Source organism: Procambarus clarkii, chromosome 61 (genome assembly GCF_040958095.1).
Source record: "Procambarus clarkii isolate CNS0578487 chromosome 61, FALCON_Pclarkii_2.0, whole genome shotgun sequence".
Classification (NCBI taxonomy): Eukaryota; Metazoa; Arthropoda; class Malacostraca; order Decapoda; family Cambaridae; genus Procambarus; species Procambarus clarkii.
Window position 1 is genome coordinate 18,228,481 of NC_091210.1, and position 18,785 is coordinate 18,247,265.

Here is an 18,785-nt window from a genome sequence, read left to right on the forward strand (position 1 = left end):
GGCCATTGGAGTCCCGATATACAAGAGGGGTGATAGGCAGGAGGCACTGAACTACAGGCCAGTGTCCCTAACTTGCATACCATGCAAGATGATTGAGAAGATTGTGCGAAAAACTAGTTAAACATCTGGAGCGAAAGAACTTTGTAACAGCATCAGCATGGGTTTAGAGATGGCAAATCATGCCTCACAGGATTAAATAAATTCTGTGACCAGGCAAAACAAATGAGGCATGATAGAGAGGGCTGGGCAGACTGCAGATTTTTGGATTGCCATAAAGCGTTTGACACAGTGCCACATAAGTGATTAGTGCACAAGCAAGAGATGCAGGCGGGATAGAAAGGGAAGATACTCCACTGGATAAGGGAGTACCTAAACAACAGAAGACAGCGAGTCACTGTAGTGAGGCGTCACCAGTGGAGTCCCACAGGGATCAGTCCTGGGGCATATACTGTATCTGATATATGTAAATGATCTCCTAGAGGGAATAGACTCGTTCCTCTCAATGTTTGCTGATGACGCAAAAATTATGAGGAGGATTAAGACAGTGGAAGATAAAATAAGGCTACAAGATGACCTAGACAAACTAAAGGAATTGTCCAACAAATGGCTTTCAAAGTTCATCCCAAGTAAACGTAAGGTGATGAAACCAGGCTTAGGAAATAGGTAGCCAGACACAGGATACCGAATAGGAGATGAAGTCCCACACGAAATGGACAGAGAGAGTGAGGTCTTGAAGTTGATATCACGCCAAACCTGTGTCCTGAAGCTCACATCAAGTGAATAACATCGGTGGCGAATGCGAGCCCAAGAAGTAGTCGAAATGAATTTTATCTGTAACTTTTAGTGTAAATATATTTGAAAAACGAAAAAGCTAGGATTGAGAATTTTTCTGTATTGAACTAACGATGGCAGAAATACGGAGCTTAGGAGCAGATGCTCGACCCTGCAAACACAATTAGGGGAGAATAACTAGCAATATATATATACATATAATATTGTATACATATAATAGCATGTATGCGAGTCTGTTACAGGTATCTCTGATAGACCAGCACGCTACGATTCGACTAAACGTGTGTGTATTTGGATCAAACAAGAGTCCTCAATAACGTACAACAAATAATTGAAGTAGAGGAGCTCGGCAGATAATTTAATCCCCGGTCGGCAAAACTGATGGTAAACAATAAACAAAACAAAAACAAATACTTTTTTTCTACTCTGGTTTATTTTGGAATATAGATCTGTGTCAGGTATTGGAACAGGTTTGCTTGCGAAGCACTTTGCGTATATAATTTGTTTGTTTTTCTAAATGTATGTGTTGTTTGTGTGTGGCTTGTGTGTTTGTGTGTTTGCTTCCCTTGTTTGCGTAACTCAGCAGCACGAGGAAGGGAAGGGAACTATCATGGGTAAACGCCAAGCCATTTAGGTCTGTATAGCACAGGGATGGGATCAGGATAAGAATTGGTTTGGTCCAAGAGGGAAGGAATGGTGCCCAACCACTTGGACGGTCAGGAATGGAACGCCGACCTGCATGAAGCTAGACCGTCGGTCTACCGTCCAGCCCAAGTGGATGAGGAGCACCAGGAGGAGGTCACGGCAGGATTTGTTGTCATTTCTCAAGGCGTTTCTGAATCTTGTTCCGGTCATCCGGATACCTAAACAGTGTTAATTAGTAATGACTTTTTTCATCCAATTTGAATCCTCACTATGGATGATGGATGATTGTCTGCTGGAAGACAACAATAGATGATGAATAATTGTCTGCTGTGTCTGATGAACACATCCATGAATGCTGGTTGGCTGTTAACTTGAACCACCATGGGTGGATGAGGAAGGATGAACCAGTAGCACTAAACGTATAGTGTGAATCATTCACATCAAATGTTGTGAGATAATTGCATTCTCGTGGCAGAATGAGCCTGTGTTGCATTTTGTTGCTGCATTCTTTTAAATTAAAGAATTTGAAAAATTGTATGTTAATGTATAAACTTGAATATAACAGTAATATTAATTTTTTCAGTATATATATATATATATATATATATATATATATATATATATATATATATATATATATATATATATATATATATATATATATATATATATATATATATATATATATATATTATGCAAGGCACGATTTGCCTAATAAGCCAAATTTTCCTGAATTAATATATTTTCTCTATTTTTTTCTTATGAAATGATAAAGCTACCCATTTCATTATGTATGAGGTCAATTTTTTTTATTGGAGTTAAAATTAACGTAGATATATGACCGAACCTAACCTATCTTTATAGGTAAGGTTAGGTTAGGTAGCCGAAAAAGTTAGGTTAGGTAGTCGAAAAACAATTAATTCATGAAAACTTGGCTTATTAGGCAAATCGGGCCTTGCATAGTAGGCTGAGAAGTGCGTTCTGGCTACTAGGTACGACATATATATATATATATATATATATATATATATATATATATATATATATATATATATATATATATATATATATATATATATATATATATATTATTCTGAACTTATTTGTAATTAAATAAAATGCAAAATAAAATAATTGTTTGAAAGAACGATAACTTTATGGTTGCAAATGCTCTTTGTTAACTGATCAAAATGGAAGTTTTTTTAGCTTCAGAGATTTAAAAAAAAATATTTCCTTCCAAATTTCAACAATTATTTTTGCTTGGCGTAATCTATCCCACGTGAGCCAGCAGATTCAATATCATTCAACCAATTAATAGATCATCGAATTAATTTGCTGAATATTTGATTGGTTTAGAAAACATTGTTTCACGATCAATCATCGTCACCAATGCAGGAAATTCCGTTATATCACAAAGTCTATTTTTCGTTCACTAACGAACGGAAATATTCACCGAGAGGTGTACTGGGGGTCTAGTGGGGTATATATACACTGAGAGGTGTACCATAGTCCTCAGTATATATATATATATATATATATATATATATATATATATATATATATATATATATATATATATATATATATATATATTATATATATATATATATATATATATATATATATATTTATATATATATATATATATATATATATAATATATATATTTATATATATAAATATAAATATGTATATATATTTAGAGGTGTACCGTGGTGCTAACTATCTCCCGCCAGTGCCAATGAGCGCTTTAACTACCCCTCGTCAACGGCATTTCCTCCCAACTGCCCAATTAATCATGACACGCACCATTCCTCACTCCCATCGTCAGGGTAATCCTTCCCAGCTCTGTCCTGTCGTCTTGTGCAGGTCTCCCAGATGGCCTTGTACCTGCGATGCATTTTGCCAGGCAGTTTCTGACATCATTACTCATGACTGTGGGGAGAGGTCTCTGGACCAAGACAAATAGCTTCGCCTACCAGCTGCACAATGGTATCTGCTTAACTACGCCACGAAATGCTCGGAGATTTCAAAAAGATTTCGGTGGGTAGAGGTTGTCGCTGTTGGGAGATGTCTCTCTCGTTCTTCCAGACGTGAGAAATGATCTTGTGTGTGTCTGCGGTTGTTCTTGTGTGGGGTGTTAGAGTATTGTGGGTGATTTAGTGGAGGTGAGCGTCTCGGTGAACAGTTGGGAGATACGCAAGAGTGATGGGCATCTAACACGTCGATTCTGCGAGTGTGTTTGTGTCTTGAGGCATCGGATTGTTTCCTTGAGTCGTCGATCTGTTTTCTTGATTAGGTGGACAGTTTTTGAGTAGGAATTAGTTTTTTTGTTAATTTCTTGATCCATCGATTGGTCACTAGCTCAGTTACTAGCTCAGTCCCTTGCTTGGTCACTAGCTCGGTCACTAGCTCGGTCACTAGCTCGCCACAGAAGGTCAACTCCTCCCTAGAAACTCCACCAGAAAAGTTTAGATAAATTCACTACAACTTTGAGAAGCTTTGAGTGCTTGTGATGTATAATTCCAATGCTTGACTTTGAAATACAACTACAGGCAGCTTTATGTGCTGGGCGTGGGTGCTGGGTGCTGGGTGTGGGTGATGGGTGCTGGGTGGACGAGTATCTGACGTCCACACGAGAGCTTAGACTATGTTGTTTCAGTTTTCCTAAATGGAACCTATTCACCTATTGCAAGGTTGTGGATTTCTTGCAATGTCTCAGCTTCCGGACAGGAGCCGGGGACAGAGCTGGCGTTTCCCCTCTGGATCGCCACACTGAAGCGCTGAAACAGTAAACTGACAGCTCTTGAGTCTCGGCTAATGTCAATTAGAATAGAACCCAATTTCTTGAGAAAACTCATGAAACTCTTGCCTTAATTTATTTAAGAATATATTTTTGTATATATATATTTGACTTCTAGTACCTTTTTTTCCCTTTAATCTATTTCTATTTCCTTGGTTGTTTCAAGAGAAAAACATTACATTTTGGAGTTTTAATAAAATGGAAATGCTATTTTAATTAATTTAAAAGAAAACTTGCTTCTTTTTCTTAACTATTTGAGAATACTTTTTTACCTCGTCAAAAAAGCCCTTAGAACGATATCACAAAAACATGCAATTTACAGATTTGTGGCTTTGTTTCCATATCCCGCCATGCACACGACGAAACTACCACCTTGCTACAACATTCGAATGAATTTAACACCTAACAAGTTGTAACAACCAATAGAGCAAGTTGTAACAACGTTCTAATACGTCATAAAGACTATAGACCAAGATGTAACCACTTTATTACAAGTTGTAACAAGCGGAAAATAAAGAGTTACGCTGTCAGTATGCAGCGTACGTTTCCTCTTCCAGATTTTAGTGATTTTATATAAAATAATATGAATGCTTGGCTCGTATTCCATTTACTATAAGTCTACAAAAGCCTTTTGTGTCCAGACTCGTGCACGTGCCACTATTAGAGACATTGTATATGCCTTTGGAAACCTTTTGCCGCATTTAAAAGTACATAAAAGGAAACCAGTCATCTAGAAACTATGCAGGAGAGAGAAATGAAGATTTCAGCTGTTTTGGGCGTGAGAGATAACGGAAAGTACCCTTTTTTGTTGTTAATCGACTTCTTTTATCCTCTTTTCTGCATTTTTATCTCTTGACTTATGTATGTTATCTGCCCTCTGGTGTCCCTTGTCTGGCCTCTGGTGTCTCTTATCTGGCCTCTGGTGTCTCTTATCTGGCCTCTGGTCCCTTATCTATTCTTTGGTGTCTCTTATCTGGCCTTTAGTCTCTTATCTGGTTTCTGGCCTCTGGTGTCTCTTATCTGGCCTCTGGTATCTCTTATCTGGCCTCTGGTCCCTTATCTGGCCTCTGATGTCTCGAATCTGGCCTCTGGTGTCTCTTATCTGGCCTCTAGTCCCTTATATGGCCTCTGGTCCCTTATCTGGCCTCTGGTCCATTATCTAGCCTCCGGTGTCTCTACACTCCCGTTCGTGTTTTCATTTTCCTTACCTTGTTCTCCCGTCCCATCTGTCTCCTCCGGTGGCGTCCATCTACCCACTTCTGACGTGCAGGCTGTCTGCACCGGTGCCTGAATGGCTCATCTCACCGGCTCCCTCCCAACAACCGGTTCATCTCACCGGTTATCTCCCAACAGCAACTAACAGATGACCGAGCGATGTGCATCAACGGGATCACTCCAGCCACGTCTCCTACCCTGCTTTACGAGGCATCAACGGGATCACTCGACCCTGTTTTACGAGGCATCAACGGGATCACTCCACCCTCGCCTCCACCCTGTTTTACAAGGCATCAACGGGATCACTCCACCCTGTTTTACGAGGAAACAACGGGATCAATCGACCCTGTTTTACAAGGCATCAACGGAATCATTCGACCCTGTTTTACAAGGCATCAACGGGATTACTCCACCCTGTTTTACAATGCGTCAACGGGACCACACTCTACTGTGTTTTACAAGGCATCAACGGGATCATTCCACCCTGTTTTACGAGGAAACAACGGGATCACTCGACCCTGTTTTACAAGGCATCAACGGGATCACTCGACCCTGTTTTACAAGGCATCAACGGGATCACTCGACCCTGTTTTACAAGGCATCAACGGGATCACTCGACCCTGTTTTACAAGGCATCAACTGGATCACTCGACCCTGTTTTACGAGGCATCAATGGGATCACTCGACCCTCGCCTCCACCCTGTTTCACTGGACACATGTGCACTCAAGCTGGAAAACATTTCTGCTAATCTCACTCGGGGTTAGCTGCGTCATTTTTCATAGTGTGAATTATTTGTTGCAATTTTTTGTTGGAAGAGCTCAGAACGTTGATGGCTCTTCCACAATAGAAGAGAAGTCACACAGAGGAGCATAATCCTCGTTTGGTTTGTGTTCGTTCTAGATTGCCGGGTTTCTGCCTGTGTTTGGGTGTTGCAAGGGACAGCTGTTGAAGGGGGGAAGCTGTTGCAAGGGAATAAGTTGCAAGGGAAAGTTGATGCAATAGAAAGCTGTTGCATGAGAAAGCTGCTTCAAGATAAAACTGTTTCAGGATAAAGTTGTTGCAAAGCTGTTGTTGAAACTTTCTTTTCTCTCTGCTTGATGTCATTTGATCCTCAAACTCTTTAATATGTCTTTTCCTCGCTTTTTGGAAATTGGTGAAGTTTTGTGGAGAGGCCTGGTTCTTGCACATTTTCCAGAGAAGTGATACACTCCAGAACAATGAAAGTCAGTCTCTAACTGTATTATACAAACACACATGTACTCAATTTAGTTTATATATATATATATATATATATATATATATATATATATATATATATATATATATATATATATTGCTTAAGGGTGGTTGTCATGCATAGCTCGGGTCTGTCTGTTTGATTCTATGTACATATATATCCAGCTATCCAATATTCTGTACGACCATCTATCTGTTTATCCATCTTTCTTCTCCCCTCATCTTATGCATATCCTCGCATGTTTCCTCTGTCACCCCCATTACCCTCCCCTCAGCTTACATCTTTGCTACGTACTACCTTGACAGTATTTGCTATCTTAATCACCATACCCTCTTCCTTCATCATTTTTACGTTAGATCGTTAAAACTCTACGTTATTCACACGCCATATTTGACTTGACTCGCTTGAAAATATCCTCGAGTTGCAGATAATTACAAAAATTCCTAAATAAACTCAAGCCTATCCCAAACCAGCCTATATTCTCTACTACAGACCATTTTCCCTTCTAATTTGGGTGAGGCTAACTCTAGGCGTCTGTCCTCCACCTCTAAACAGACAGACAGATAAACAGAAAGTTTCTCAAATTGGTATAGACATATATGTAAGATTTCCACTTTTGAAGCCTTAGCACTTTCAAGCTTTTTAAAGGCAAAATGGAGGAATGGGAGTCAGGAGAGTTATATAAGACCCATCGTAGCAACAGGCACAAAGGAAGTAGTGGGAAAGAGAGCACAGAGAGAGATCAGTGAAAGATGTGTCATTAATTATGTTAACAGAAGCGAACTGACAGGAATCAGGGATTAACGAGTGCAACGAGGGAAGGGGAGGAAGAATAAGGGGAAGATAATATAGTAATTATAAGATAACAGGAAGAAGTAATGTCAAAACAATATTGATAAACAAAAAGGCCTCGAGGAACATTATTTAATTTAATGAAGAAGATTATCTCTCGGAGGTAGAAGTTATCTCTATGAGATAGAAGTTATCTCTATGAGGGAGAAGTTATTTTTATGAGGTAGAAGCTATCTCTCTGAGGTAGAAGCTATCTCTCTGAGGTAGCGGTTATCTCTATGATGTAGAAGTTATCTCTCTGAGGTAGAAGTTATCTCTATGAGGTAGAAGATTATCTCTATGAGGGAGAAGTTATCTCTATGAGGTAGAAGTTATCTCTCTGAGGTAGAAGTTATCTCTATGAGGTAGAAGCTATCTCTTTGAGGTAACAGTAAGAGCGTTTTGGAGAGTTGGGACTAAACACACAACAGACCATATATATTTTTTTAGGGTTAAACTCAGGTATTTCAACCTTATAGTTATGTGGACAAAATAAACAATATTCCAAACGCTGCGGGACCTACATAGAGCAAAAAGATTACATAATTACCAACAACTATAACCCAATAATGCAGATCAGAGAGGTTGCAAAGAGGGACCTATAATATATTGCAAGGAAATAATACTACTCAGTTCATATGTTCGTGCAACAGAGGGACCAGTCTGGACAAATCTCAACTAATATTGATGGTATTAGAAGAGTGACTAGTTAAACCAGATTTAGATTCCTTTCAACAAACCAACTGCCATGAACAAAGCTTTTCGATGCACTCCATTCAATAACACGACTGGCAAAGGTTAACGTGCAGAAATATTGTCCTAGATTGCTGTCCAGTCCTTTTCACATATTTTTGATGGGAAAGGCTCTCGTCAAGTATTTTTCCGGTTGGTCCGATATGTATATATATATATATATATATAGTAATAACCCTTGTGTGGGACAGAATACATTCAGATTGTTAAGATAGCTGGCGAATTCCTGATTAAAAATGGGTTTTATTGAATTATTATTTTTGAAAACTAAATTGCATTAATCTTTAATATGGGGAAAAATTTTAAGTAATTCTTCTGAGAACAATAGCCCAAGTAATTTTGTTATTTGAGGATTTGCCTTAAGTTTGTGATTAGAAAGACTCAGTTTTACTTGTTGCAAAGCTGAATCGAGAACTAATTTTGAATATCCCTTTGTTAAGTGACTTTTAAGCTTATTTTATAAGTGGCTTCCTAGCTTCACATTATTGATGTGAAATACGTATATACATTTCTAAAGTTATTTAAACATTCTATATTTTCATGTATTAAACAGAAAGATTGCGTATCAAACAGGATTAATATAAAACAGCCAAATGCGGGTTGTAAGCTTTCAATTTAACATTTATAAGAGAACTGTAAATAAAGCCTGATATCCGTTATAACCTAAATTATGTTAATCAAATATCAACAAGGTAACTTTTGTTTTCAAGCCAAATGTTAAATTTCTTGATTTTCCTAATGTAGTCATGGTGTACAAATGCTGTGCATGCAAGAGTTTGAATTGCAAGGTTATCATGATATGAGAACTTGGACGATAACAACATATCATTTTACAGTCCTCAGTCTCAGTTTACGGTTACATGAAGTCCCTGATGTCCAGGTATCCGTGTTTGATGCCTTACCTTCAGGTGGACTAATGTGGTGTGTAAAGGGTTTGTTGGGACTTTATTCACTCGCAATGACTCACTCACAAGGGCGCACGGATGACCTCACACACCTCAGAGATCATACCCCTTCATCAACTAAGGTTTTAACTGCGTTATACGTGTGTCTGGTGACACAGTAAGTCTCCGTCGTCCTGGGATTAGTTGCTCCTTAGACTGTACATAGGATTACTAGTTCCTGTCAACGTAGAGAGACTATTTGCTCCTATTCACTTAGTAGTAGAAAGTTCTCAAGTCCCATAGTGCATAGGGTCTGGTGGGATGTAGCAAGAGCCCAACTCCCAAAGTGTACAGATGACCTGATAAGGTGTAGCCAGGGCCCAACTCCCAAAGTATACAAAGGACCTGATAGGGTGTATCAGGGCCCCAACTCCCAGAGTATACAAAGGACCAGATAGGATGTAGCAAGGGCCAAACTCCCAAAGGGTTCAGAGGACCTGATAGCGTGTAGCAAGGACCCAAATCGCTCAGAGTAAAGGGGACCTGGTTGAGTGCAGAAAATGTCTATCTCAGTAGGTGCACAGCACCACTTACACGTAAACAATGATAGCTTGAGATAACGTTTATCTCACCAGCATCGTTCCTACGACCCCTCTCCACCCCGACATTGCCAAAACGTCTACCTCAGGCACTATAATAAGCTGTAGACAAGAACGCTGACTTCAAAGCTTAAAAATAGACCAGAACAAAAACCAGGCAAAAACAGGGGTGTTTTGGTCTTACGGAAGACTTGATGGAGTCAATTACTTGAGGTGATCGATACCTATAACAGGCAATTAATATTTCCCCGTCACACTATTACAAGGACTGAAACTTAGGGACATTTCGGGCGTTTGTTTTTACTCTTGCGTGTGGGTTTCTACATAGGACTGAAATGTTGATTAAAACATGAACTTGTTCAAGACAAAAGACAAAACGTTGTGGTACAAAACGTTCCGTCCTGGAATGAAATGTTCACATCCTTCACAAAGAAATAAGTGTGTTATGTTTGGTAATTGATCAGTGGTTCTTGATTGGGTATGTAGTGTCTATTGATAAGACACGTGGTGTCTATTGATTAGACACGTGGTGTCTATTGATTAGACACGTGGTGTCTCTTGATTGGGCATGTGGTATTCTTGTTTGGGCATGTGGTGTCTCTTGATTGGGCATGTGGTGTCTCTTGATTGGGCATGTGGTGTCTCTTGATTGGGCATGTGGTGTCTCTTGATTGGGTACTTTTTATCTTTTGATTGGGCAAGTGATGTCTCGTGATTAGGCATGTGATATCTCTTGATTGGGCATGTGGTGTCTCTTGATTGGGCATTGGGTGTCCCTTGAATGGGCATTGGGTGTCCTTTGATTGGGCATGTGGTGTCTCTTCCTCGACGCCGTAGAGGTGCTTGTTCGACTGTCACTAGGACAACAGCTTAGGGGTTGTCATGAGATGATGGTTGTTAGGAAAACAGCTGGTGATGGTGGTAGTTAGAACAACAGCTGGTGATGGTGGTAGTTAGAACAACAGCTGGTGATGGTGGTAGTTTGAGAAATTACAACTTATCTCAAGAAGCAATCCATTCTTGTTCATAACATATTGCTTATCGCCATGAGCAATATTTAAGTGCCACTTACACCGGATTATTGATTGATGGATAATAAGAACGTTCATTAACTAATTGACACCTGGAGAGCTAATTAATTTAGTTTTAACATTGAATTTATTAAATTGAAATGTTTTGTGCATCATTTGCTCACAATTTCCGAGAATTGTGTTCCGTATTAAGCTTCGTAATAAGCTTATTCATATTTCAGGGTTCAAAGGATCCTCTTCCCATGCTGCTGGATATATCATGACTAAAAACGTTTATCCTCCGCATACTGTTGTATATATCAGAGTTCAAAAGGATCTTTTTCCATGTTGCTGTATATCAGGACTCACCGAATGTCTCTTCCAATGCATTACACTCACCTGAGCTCTTATGTTCAGTATATTGAGCACTACATCTAAACCTCACAGATAATATGAAGTTTCACTTCAGTTTCGACTCTATAGATTATGTACTTTAGCTTTGATGCTATAGATGGTGCTCTTCAGTTTCAACGTGATAGATAATGCACTTCAGTTTCAGCACTAGTGCAGTTTTAACGCACTGCACTATAGATAATGCACTTCAGTTTATATGCACCCTCAAAATAACGTGGTTTTAGTGTAATAAAAAGCATAGCAGTATCGACGCTCTCTGGAACTAAAAATGAATTGTGGGGTTCAGTCTTTGAGCCCATTATGTGCCTCTGTAACCCTTCCACTACCGACCACATGATGGGTATGGGGGACATAATAAATGAGCTAAACTAATTAAACTAACTCTGGGACTAATAAGTATTCACATAGAGTGGTTTGGTGGGTTGTTTGGTTCGCATGCTTCAGATTACATGAAACTAATTCATGTTTTAGGTTTCTTAAACCTTTAAAAATGTTTGCTTGAAACGTGTGAATCAGTGTTTACGTTTCCCTGGCATCCCAGCCAATCAGAATCAAGTACATCAGGCGAGTGTACATGTGACTCATGTACATCACAGTACAAAAGGTAACCCTTGGAATTTATTCACGAATTTATTCACGTATATTCACTGATTTATTCACGGAAACCGGGTATTTCTACCATTATTGTCACGTTTTCGCCAGATATTCACTGTTTTCTATTCCAACGAGTTTCTAATTAGTGCTACAAGATTATCCTTTCATTGAGTCAGAAATTATAGGCTCTCTAAGGCTCCTTTCTCACTAATCCAAACGAACCTGACCCCCCCCCCCTCATGCTTCCTCTTCCACTGATCCATGCGCATCTGAACCCCCCCAGGCCTCCTCTTCCACTGATCCATACGAATCTGAAGCCCCAGGCTTCCTCTTCCACTGATCCATCTGCACCTGAACCCCCCAGGCTTCCTCTTCCACTGATCCATACGCATCTGAACCCTTAGGCTTCCTCTCCCACTGATCTATCCGCATCTGAACCCCCCCAGACTTCCTCTTTCACTGATCCATACGCACCTGAACCCCCCAGACTTTCTCTTCCACTGATCCATACGCATCTGAACCCCCCAGACTTCCTCTTCCACTGATCCATACGCACCTGAACCCCCAGACTTTCTCTTCCACTGATCCATACGCACCTGAACCCCCAAGACTTCCTTTTCCACTGATCCATCCGCACCTAAACCCCCCAGACTTCCTTTTCCACTGATCCAGCCGCACCTGAACCCCCCAAACTTCCTTTTCCACTGATCCATCCGCACCTGAACCCCCCAGACTTCCTTTTCCACTGATCCAGCCGCATCTGAACCCCCCAGACTTCCTCTTCCACTGATCCATGCGCACCTGAAGCCCGAAGGCTCCTCTCTGACATATATCCCACTTACAAAACCGTAATATGTTCCAGGCTACAGGTAATGCGTTATATCCAAGCGTCGTGTGTCTTCGTGGTATATCCTTCATTGGCCTTTTTCGTCTGGCTTTTGACTGACAAATGGTGCCATTTGTCTTCATCACATGAGCCGCCCTCTTTCTCATCTGCCACATGTTCCCGCGTTTTGATTTTGACAACATTTCATGCTTCTATGTTATGTATGAGTTCAATTGTTCAGAGCTGCGTCACAGGGGGAGCTTTAAGAACGCTCTTCATATGTTGACCACTCCACACACTAGAAAATGAAGGGACGACTACGTTTCGGTCCGTCTTGGATCATTCTCAATTCGATTGTGAGAATGGATCATTCTCAATCGACTTGAGAGTGGTCCAGGACGGACCGAAACGTCGTCGTCCCTTCATATTTTAGTGTGTGGATTGGTCAACATCCTTCAGCCTCGTTATTGTGACTCATTGCCTGCACGCTCTTCATATGTTTTGTTATGCAGGTTCAAGAGCTCAGTTTACTTGAAATTCATTCCAATACTATGTATGAAACATTCCTTTTGTTTTGTCTCTGATAGTTTAGGTGTAATAATTATAAAAATAGTCTATAATTATTTGCGAATATTAATGCATTGCAGAAACGGTTTCAACCCAACAACTATAAATAGCATCATGCATAATAGATGTAGTGCAACAATTTACAATATACTTGTTCAATGATTATATTTAACTTAATTAACTATACTTAACTCCCTAAAGAAAACAGCGGGAGAGTGTGCTGGGGAGAGTTGAAAGGAGGGAGTGAGGGCCTTTCAGTGATACATACGATCAGTTGATCTGAAAATTTTAGTAAAGCACTGAATCAACTGATCCATTGTAAGGTAAGTAAAACACTTCACTGATCTTTATGATTTATTCAGTTTCACTTACAAACGGTTGATGATGGTAACAAACAGTGTGATGAGTGTGTTACACTTTGTACAGTAGCCGGTGACACTAAGCGCTAAGTAGCAACTAATTTATTCAACAAATGACAGGCAGTTTGCACAGCGACAGGGGTCTCACTGTGGCATGGTTAGTAAACAAACACCGTCTGACGGAAGGCACATGAGACACACACACACACACAGACACGCACGCGCGTGCACATACAAACACACACACACACATCTGTGCATTAATTATAAACCATGGAAGGTCGAGACGATGTTGGACGCTTTGGAACGTGATAATATTTTTTCCTGGTAAAAAGTCGATGCTCTGAGAGGATACGAAAAGGAGAGAGAGAGAGAGAGAGAGAGAGAGAGAGAGAGAGAGAGAGAGAGGTCCAAATTAATGAAATATTACCTTTCGTGTTCTTGCTTGCAAATATCATGGTTTGGGTGTAGGCGATTTTTACTAGATCCTGACATGTTGCTCCTGTGGATGGAATAGTTGTGCGTTACACAATAGCTCCTCAGCTGTGCAAGCTCCCCATGCAGGGGATTTTCTTCTAGCAGTACGTATGTCTGCAACATGCACGCGTTTGAACCAAGAGACCTTCCACATTGAAGTGGCCCATTATCCCATTTTTCCACAGTGTACATGGATGTTTTGACAACAGAGTCGAAACGGATTAATAGGGTTTTAATTATATGTCACAGGGAATATTTTATCTGGAATTTCTCCCCAGCAGAGAGAGAGAAGTTCTATTCGGGTCTAAGTAAGGGATCCAATCAAAAGGGGTCCGATGGTAAATCAATCTATCCGTAGAAATATGTTCATCCACCCAGGTTGATACTTATATCACCTTCAGTGACAGTCAGGCTAGTGATATCACCTTCAGTGACAGTCAGGCTAGTGATATCACCTTCAGTGACAGTCAGGCTAGTGATATCACCTTCAGTGACAGTCAGGCTAGTGATATCACCTTCAGTGACAGTCAGGCTAGTGATATCACCTTCAGTGACAGTCAGGCTAGTGATATCACCTTCAGTGACAGTCAGGCTAGTGATATCACCTTCAGTGACAGTCAGGCTAGTGATATCACCTTCAGTGACAGTCAGGCTAGTGATATGACTGTCTATGACTCAAGACTCAAGTATACTTGTCACAGTGTAAATGGCGTGACCTTGAAGTGACTTAAAAGGTCTTGAAGTGACTTAAAAGGTCTTGAAGTGACTTAAAAGGTCTTGAAGTGACTTAAAAGCAGGATTCTGTGCACAGACGAATCTAATGATATATAAAGGACTCACAGGAAATGTTTGGGTGAGGAGTATTAAGTTTCCTTTGTGTCAGTGCTTCAACAGATGGAACCTTGAGAGGACGTGCCTAGTAGGGCCAGGACGTGCCTAGTAGGGCCAGGACGTGCCTAGTAGGGCCAGGACGTGCCTAGTAGGGCCAGGACCTGCCTAGTAGGGCCAGGACCTGCCTAGTAGGGCCAGAACGTGCCTAGTAGGGCCAGGACCTGCCTAGTAGGGCCAGGACCTGCCTAGTAGGGCCAGGACCTGCCTAGTAGGGCCAGGACCTGCTTAGTAGAGCCAGGACGTGCCTAGTAGGGCCAGGACTTACCTAATAGGGCTAGGACTTACCTAATAGGGCTAGGACGTGCCTAGTAGGCCCAGGACGTGCCTAGTAGGGCTGGGACGTGCCTAGTAGGGCCAGGACGTGCCTAGTAGGCCCAGGACGTGCCTAGTAGGGCTAGGACGTGCCTAGTTGAGCCAGGACGCGCTTAGTAGAGCCAGGACGTGCCTAGTTGGTCCAGCTCGTGCCTAGTAAGGCCAGCACGTGCCTAGTATGAGCAGGACGTTCCTAGTAAAGCAAGGACGTGCCTAATAGGCATGTCAAGCAACAAGGGACACTACAAACCAAGTAGGATCAGTACGGGCCAAGAGCTGTTAACAAGGAGACGGAGAGGAGGGGCCAGATTCACGAAAGCACTTACGAACGTGTACATCTTTCCTCAATCTTTGACGGCTTTCGTTAAATTTATTAAACTGTTCACAAGTATGAAAACTTCCTATTCAACTGTTGTTATTGTTATAAACAGCCTCCTGGTCCTTCGGAGTTCATTAACTGTTTAATAATTGGAAACAAAGCCGCCAAAGATTGACAAAATATGTACACGTTCGTAAGTGCTTGCGTAAGTGCTTTCGTGAATCTGGCCCGAGGGCTCTGGAGACGCCAACTGGATGGTATCCTAGAGAAGAAAGGGAGAGAGAGGTCCATACTCCTGGCGTGTTTACAGAACGGAAATTTAAGAATGTTATGTGATTTTCTTAGAAGATATAGAGAAAAGGTGAGTGTGGCCTGAAGGTCACATTCTAGAAGAGTTGAAGGAGGCCTGGTCGAGGACCGGGCCGCGGGGACGCTTAGCCCCGAAATCATCTCAAGATAAACTCAAGATAGAAAATCATCGGCTCTTGTTCCATTATTACCCCCTCGTATGTTTATTTCCGCCTTATATCTTCACTTCCATACCCAATGAAGAGTCAGGAAGGGCAATGATGAATGTCGTGATATGGCAATCAATGAAGAGTCAGGAAGGGCAATGATGAATGTAGTGATATGGCAATCAATGAAGAGTCAGGAAGGGCAATGATGAATGTAGTGATATGGCAATCAAAGCTTTAATGTCTTTGATGCCATCATCAGTTGTTCAACAGTTGACCTCGGAATTATATTTACAAAATATTGGAAATTGTTGTCAATCATACAATGAAGTTATTTATTCTGCTAATCAAATCTTCTCTGTCACACCATAATGCTTCCAAATGGGCTTCTATACATAGCAAAGCGTAGAAATGAAATACTTCTAGCTATAATAATTGTTTTTAAGCAAATAAGCTAACCATTAGTACTTCACAATCATGTATAACTAACATTTAGAAAGCACAGATCTTATTTTATGACATGACAAAACAAATTAGTATGATTTTTTTTACAAGCCAATACACTATGGCTCAGTGTTTAGAGGTGATGGTCGGGACCTTCTCCCTAGTCCACACTTGTACCTTGGAGATAGAACGCTTGCCATAGGTAGGGAGGGTGTCCATAGGCGTTCACTAAGGACCTGTGAACGCCGGGCGTTCAGTATTGGTGACGAGACATGCATAGTTGTCGGAGGAGCTAGAAATTCCACATGTGGGAAGCAGTAAGAAGCCAAGCTGAGGAAAGTCTGATAGTGAAGCCTCTTCTCTCTGTTAACGTCTGCTAAGTTAACTGGGAAATCGAAAGTCAGAAGCGAAGTTAGGTGTGTGAGGGCGGAGGTGAGGGCTGAGGAGCACAACAGGTGGAGAGGAGCATGGTCGCTGGTTATGGCTGAGGGGAGAAGGCTGAGGTAAAGAAGGGGAAGAAAGAGGCAGGAGAGGAAGAGGGAAACAGATGCTGGAGAAGGAGCGGCACTCAGTCCTCCTTGCTGGATGGCTGCTTCGTGTTCACCTGTGTCAGAGAAGGAAGAGGGGAGTTAGTGACGAACATTATGTGAAGAAGGATGGTCACACACACACACACACACACACACACACACACACACACACACACCTGGAGTATGCAGCCCCAGCATGGAGCCCGTACCTTGTCAAGCACTAGACGAAACTGGAAAAAGTTCAGAGGTATGTCACTAGGCTAGTCCCAGAACTAAGAGGCATGAATTACGAGGAAAGGCAACATGAGATGCACCTCACGACACTGGAAGACAGAAGAGTAAGGGGAGACATGATCAACCACTACAAAATTCTCAGAGGAATTGACTAGGTTCATAAGGATAACCTGTTTAAAACGGGTGGTTCGCGAACAAGGAGAAACAGATGGAAGCTGAGTACCCAAATGAGCCACAGAGACGTTAGAAAGAACTTTTTCAGTGTCAGAGTAGTTAACAGGTGAAATGCATTAGGAAGTGATGTGGTGGAGGCTGACTCCATACACAGTTTCAAGTGTAGATATGATAGAGCCCAGTAGGCTCAGGAACCTGTACACCAGTTGATTGACAGTTGAGAGACGGGATCATAGAGCCAGAGCTCAACCCCTTGTTAGCACAACTAGGTGAATACAATTAGGTGAGTACAAGACATGAATCATTGCTATAAACAACATGTGGCTAGAAAGGCGGGATCCAAGAGTCAATACTTGATCCTGCAGGCACAAATAGGTAAGTACACACACATACACACACACACGCACACACACATGGAACCCTCGCGACTGAGTAAACAGCGTTCGGGAGTCGTAGTCCAGAGGGCCTGGTTCGATCCCGCTGGAGTCGGAAACAAATGGGCAGAGTTTCTTTTACCCTGATGCTAATGTTCACCTAAGAGTAAAAAGACACCTGGTAGCTAGACAGCTGCTACAGGCTGCTTACTGTGTGTGTGTGTACTCACCTTTTTATGTTTGTGGGGGTCGAGCTTTGGCTCTTTGGTCCCGCCGCTCAACTGTCAATCAACTGGTGTACAGATTCCTGAGCCTATTGGGCTCTATCATATCTATATTTGAAACTGTGTATGGAGTCAGCCTCCACCACAACACTACATAATGCATTCCATTTGTTAACTACCCTGACACTGAACAAATTCTTTTTCTGTGTGTGTGTGTGTGTGTGTGTGTGTATGTGTGTGTGTGTGTGTGTGTGTGTGTGTGTGTGTGTGTGTTAGAGAGAAAGATATGTAGCAGATATAATGGAGGAAAAATAGATTGGTTAGAAAAATGGGGTCCACGAGCTAATAGCTCGATTCTGTAGACGCAAATACAAATAGTAGAGTAAATACACACACAACAATATTTAAAAACTCGTTCATGTTCTGAATAATTTTCAGTGTAGCCAGTTGAGAGTGTAGGATCTGTAGCTCAATTATACACCAGGGCTTATTTCGCGTGAAGTATTCAGAGGGCAGCGTGGGGTGTGTTTATACTTATAAAGGGGAGGGAGGAGGTAAATCTTCCTCTTGCTTGCCTTAACTGGTTGAGCTACAAGTACGTATTCATCTCTACATTTGAGGGAGCTAGAGGGGGCGCAGGAGTACATGTACTCTGACAGGTGTAGGGGGTAGTACTCACCCTTCTGTACATGTACTAGGACGGTGGCGGGGTGTGAACCCTGGGGGACACAGGAGTACATGCCAGAGTCACCAGGACCCACTGACGACACCACAAGTCGGGTCGTTGTCTCTCCTCGACCTCGGTCAATCTGTCAACAAAG

General features: G+C 41.5%; 1 protein-coding gene across 1 annotated transcript in view; it reads right to left on the reverse strand.

The window, feature by feature from the left end:
* Positions 1-13,512: 13,512 nt before the first annotated feature.
* The window catches only part of LOC123774258 (uncharacterized), a 32,062-nt gene continuing 26,789 nt past the window's right edge, over positions 13,513-18,785 (reverse strand). The window contains exons 7-8 of the mRNA XM_045768408.2: positions 18,644-18,773; positions 13,513-17,032 (exon numbers count right to left, since the gene is read on the reverse strand). Of these exons, the coding sequence (XP_045624364.2) occupies positions 16,548-17,032; positions 18,644-18,773 (615 nt within the window). The 3' untranslated portion in view covers positions 13,513-16,547. The remainder of the gene's footprint in view (positions 17,033-18,643; positions 18,774-18,785) is intronic.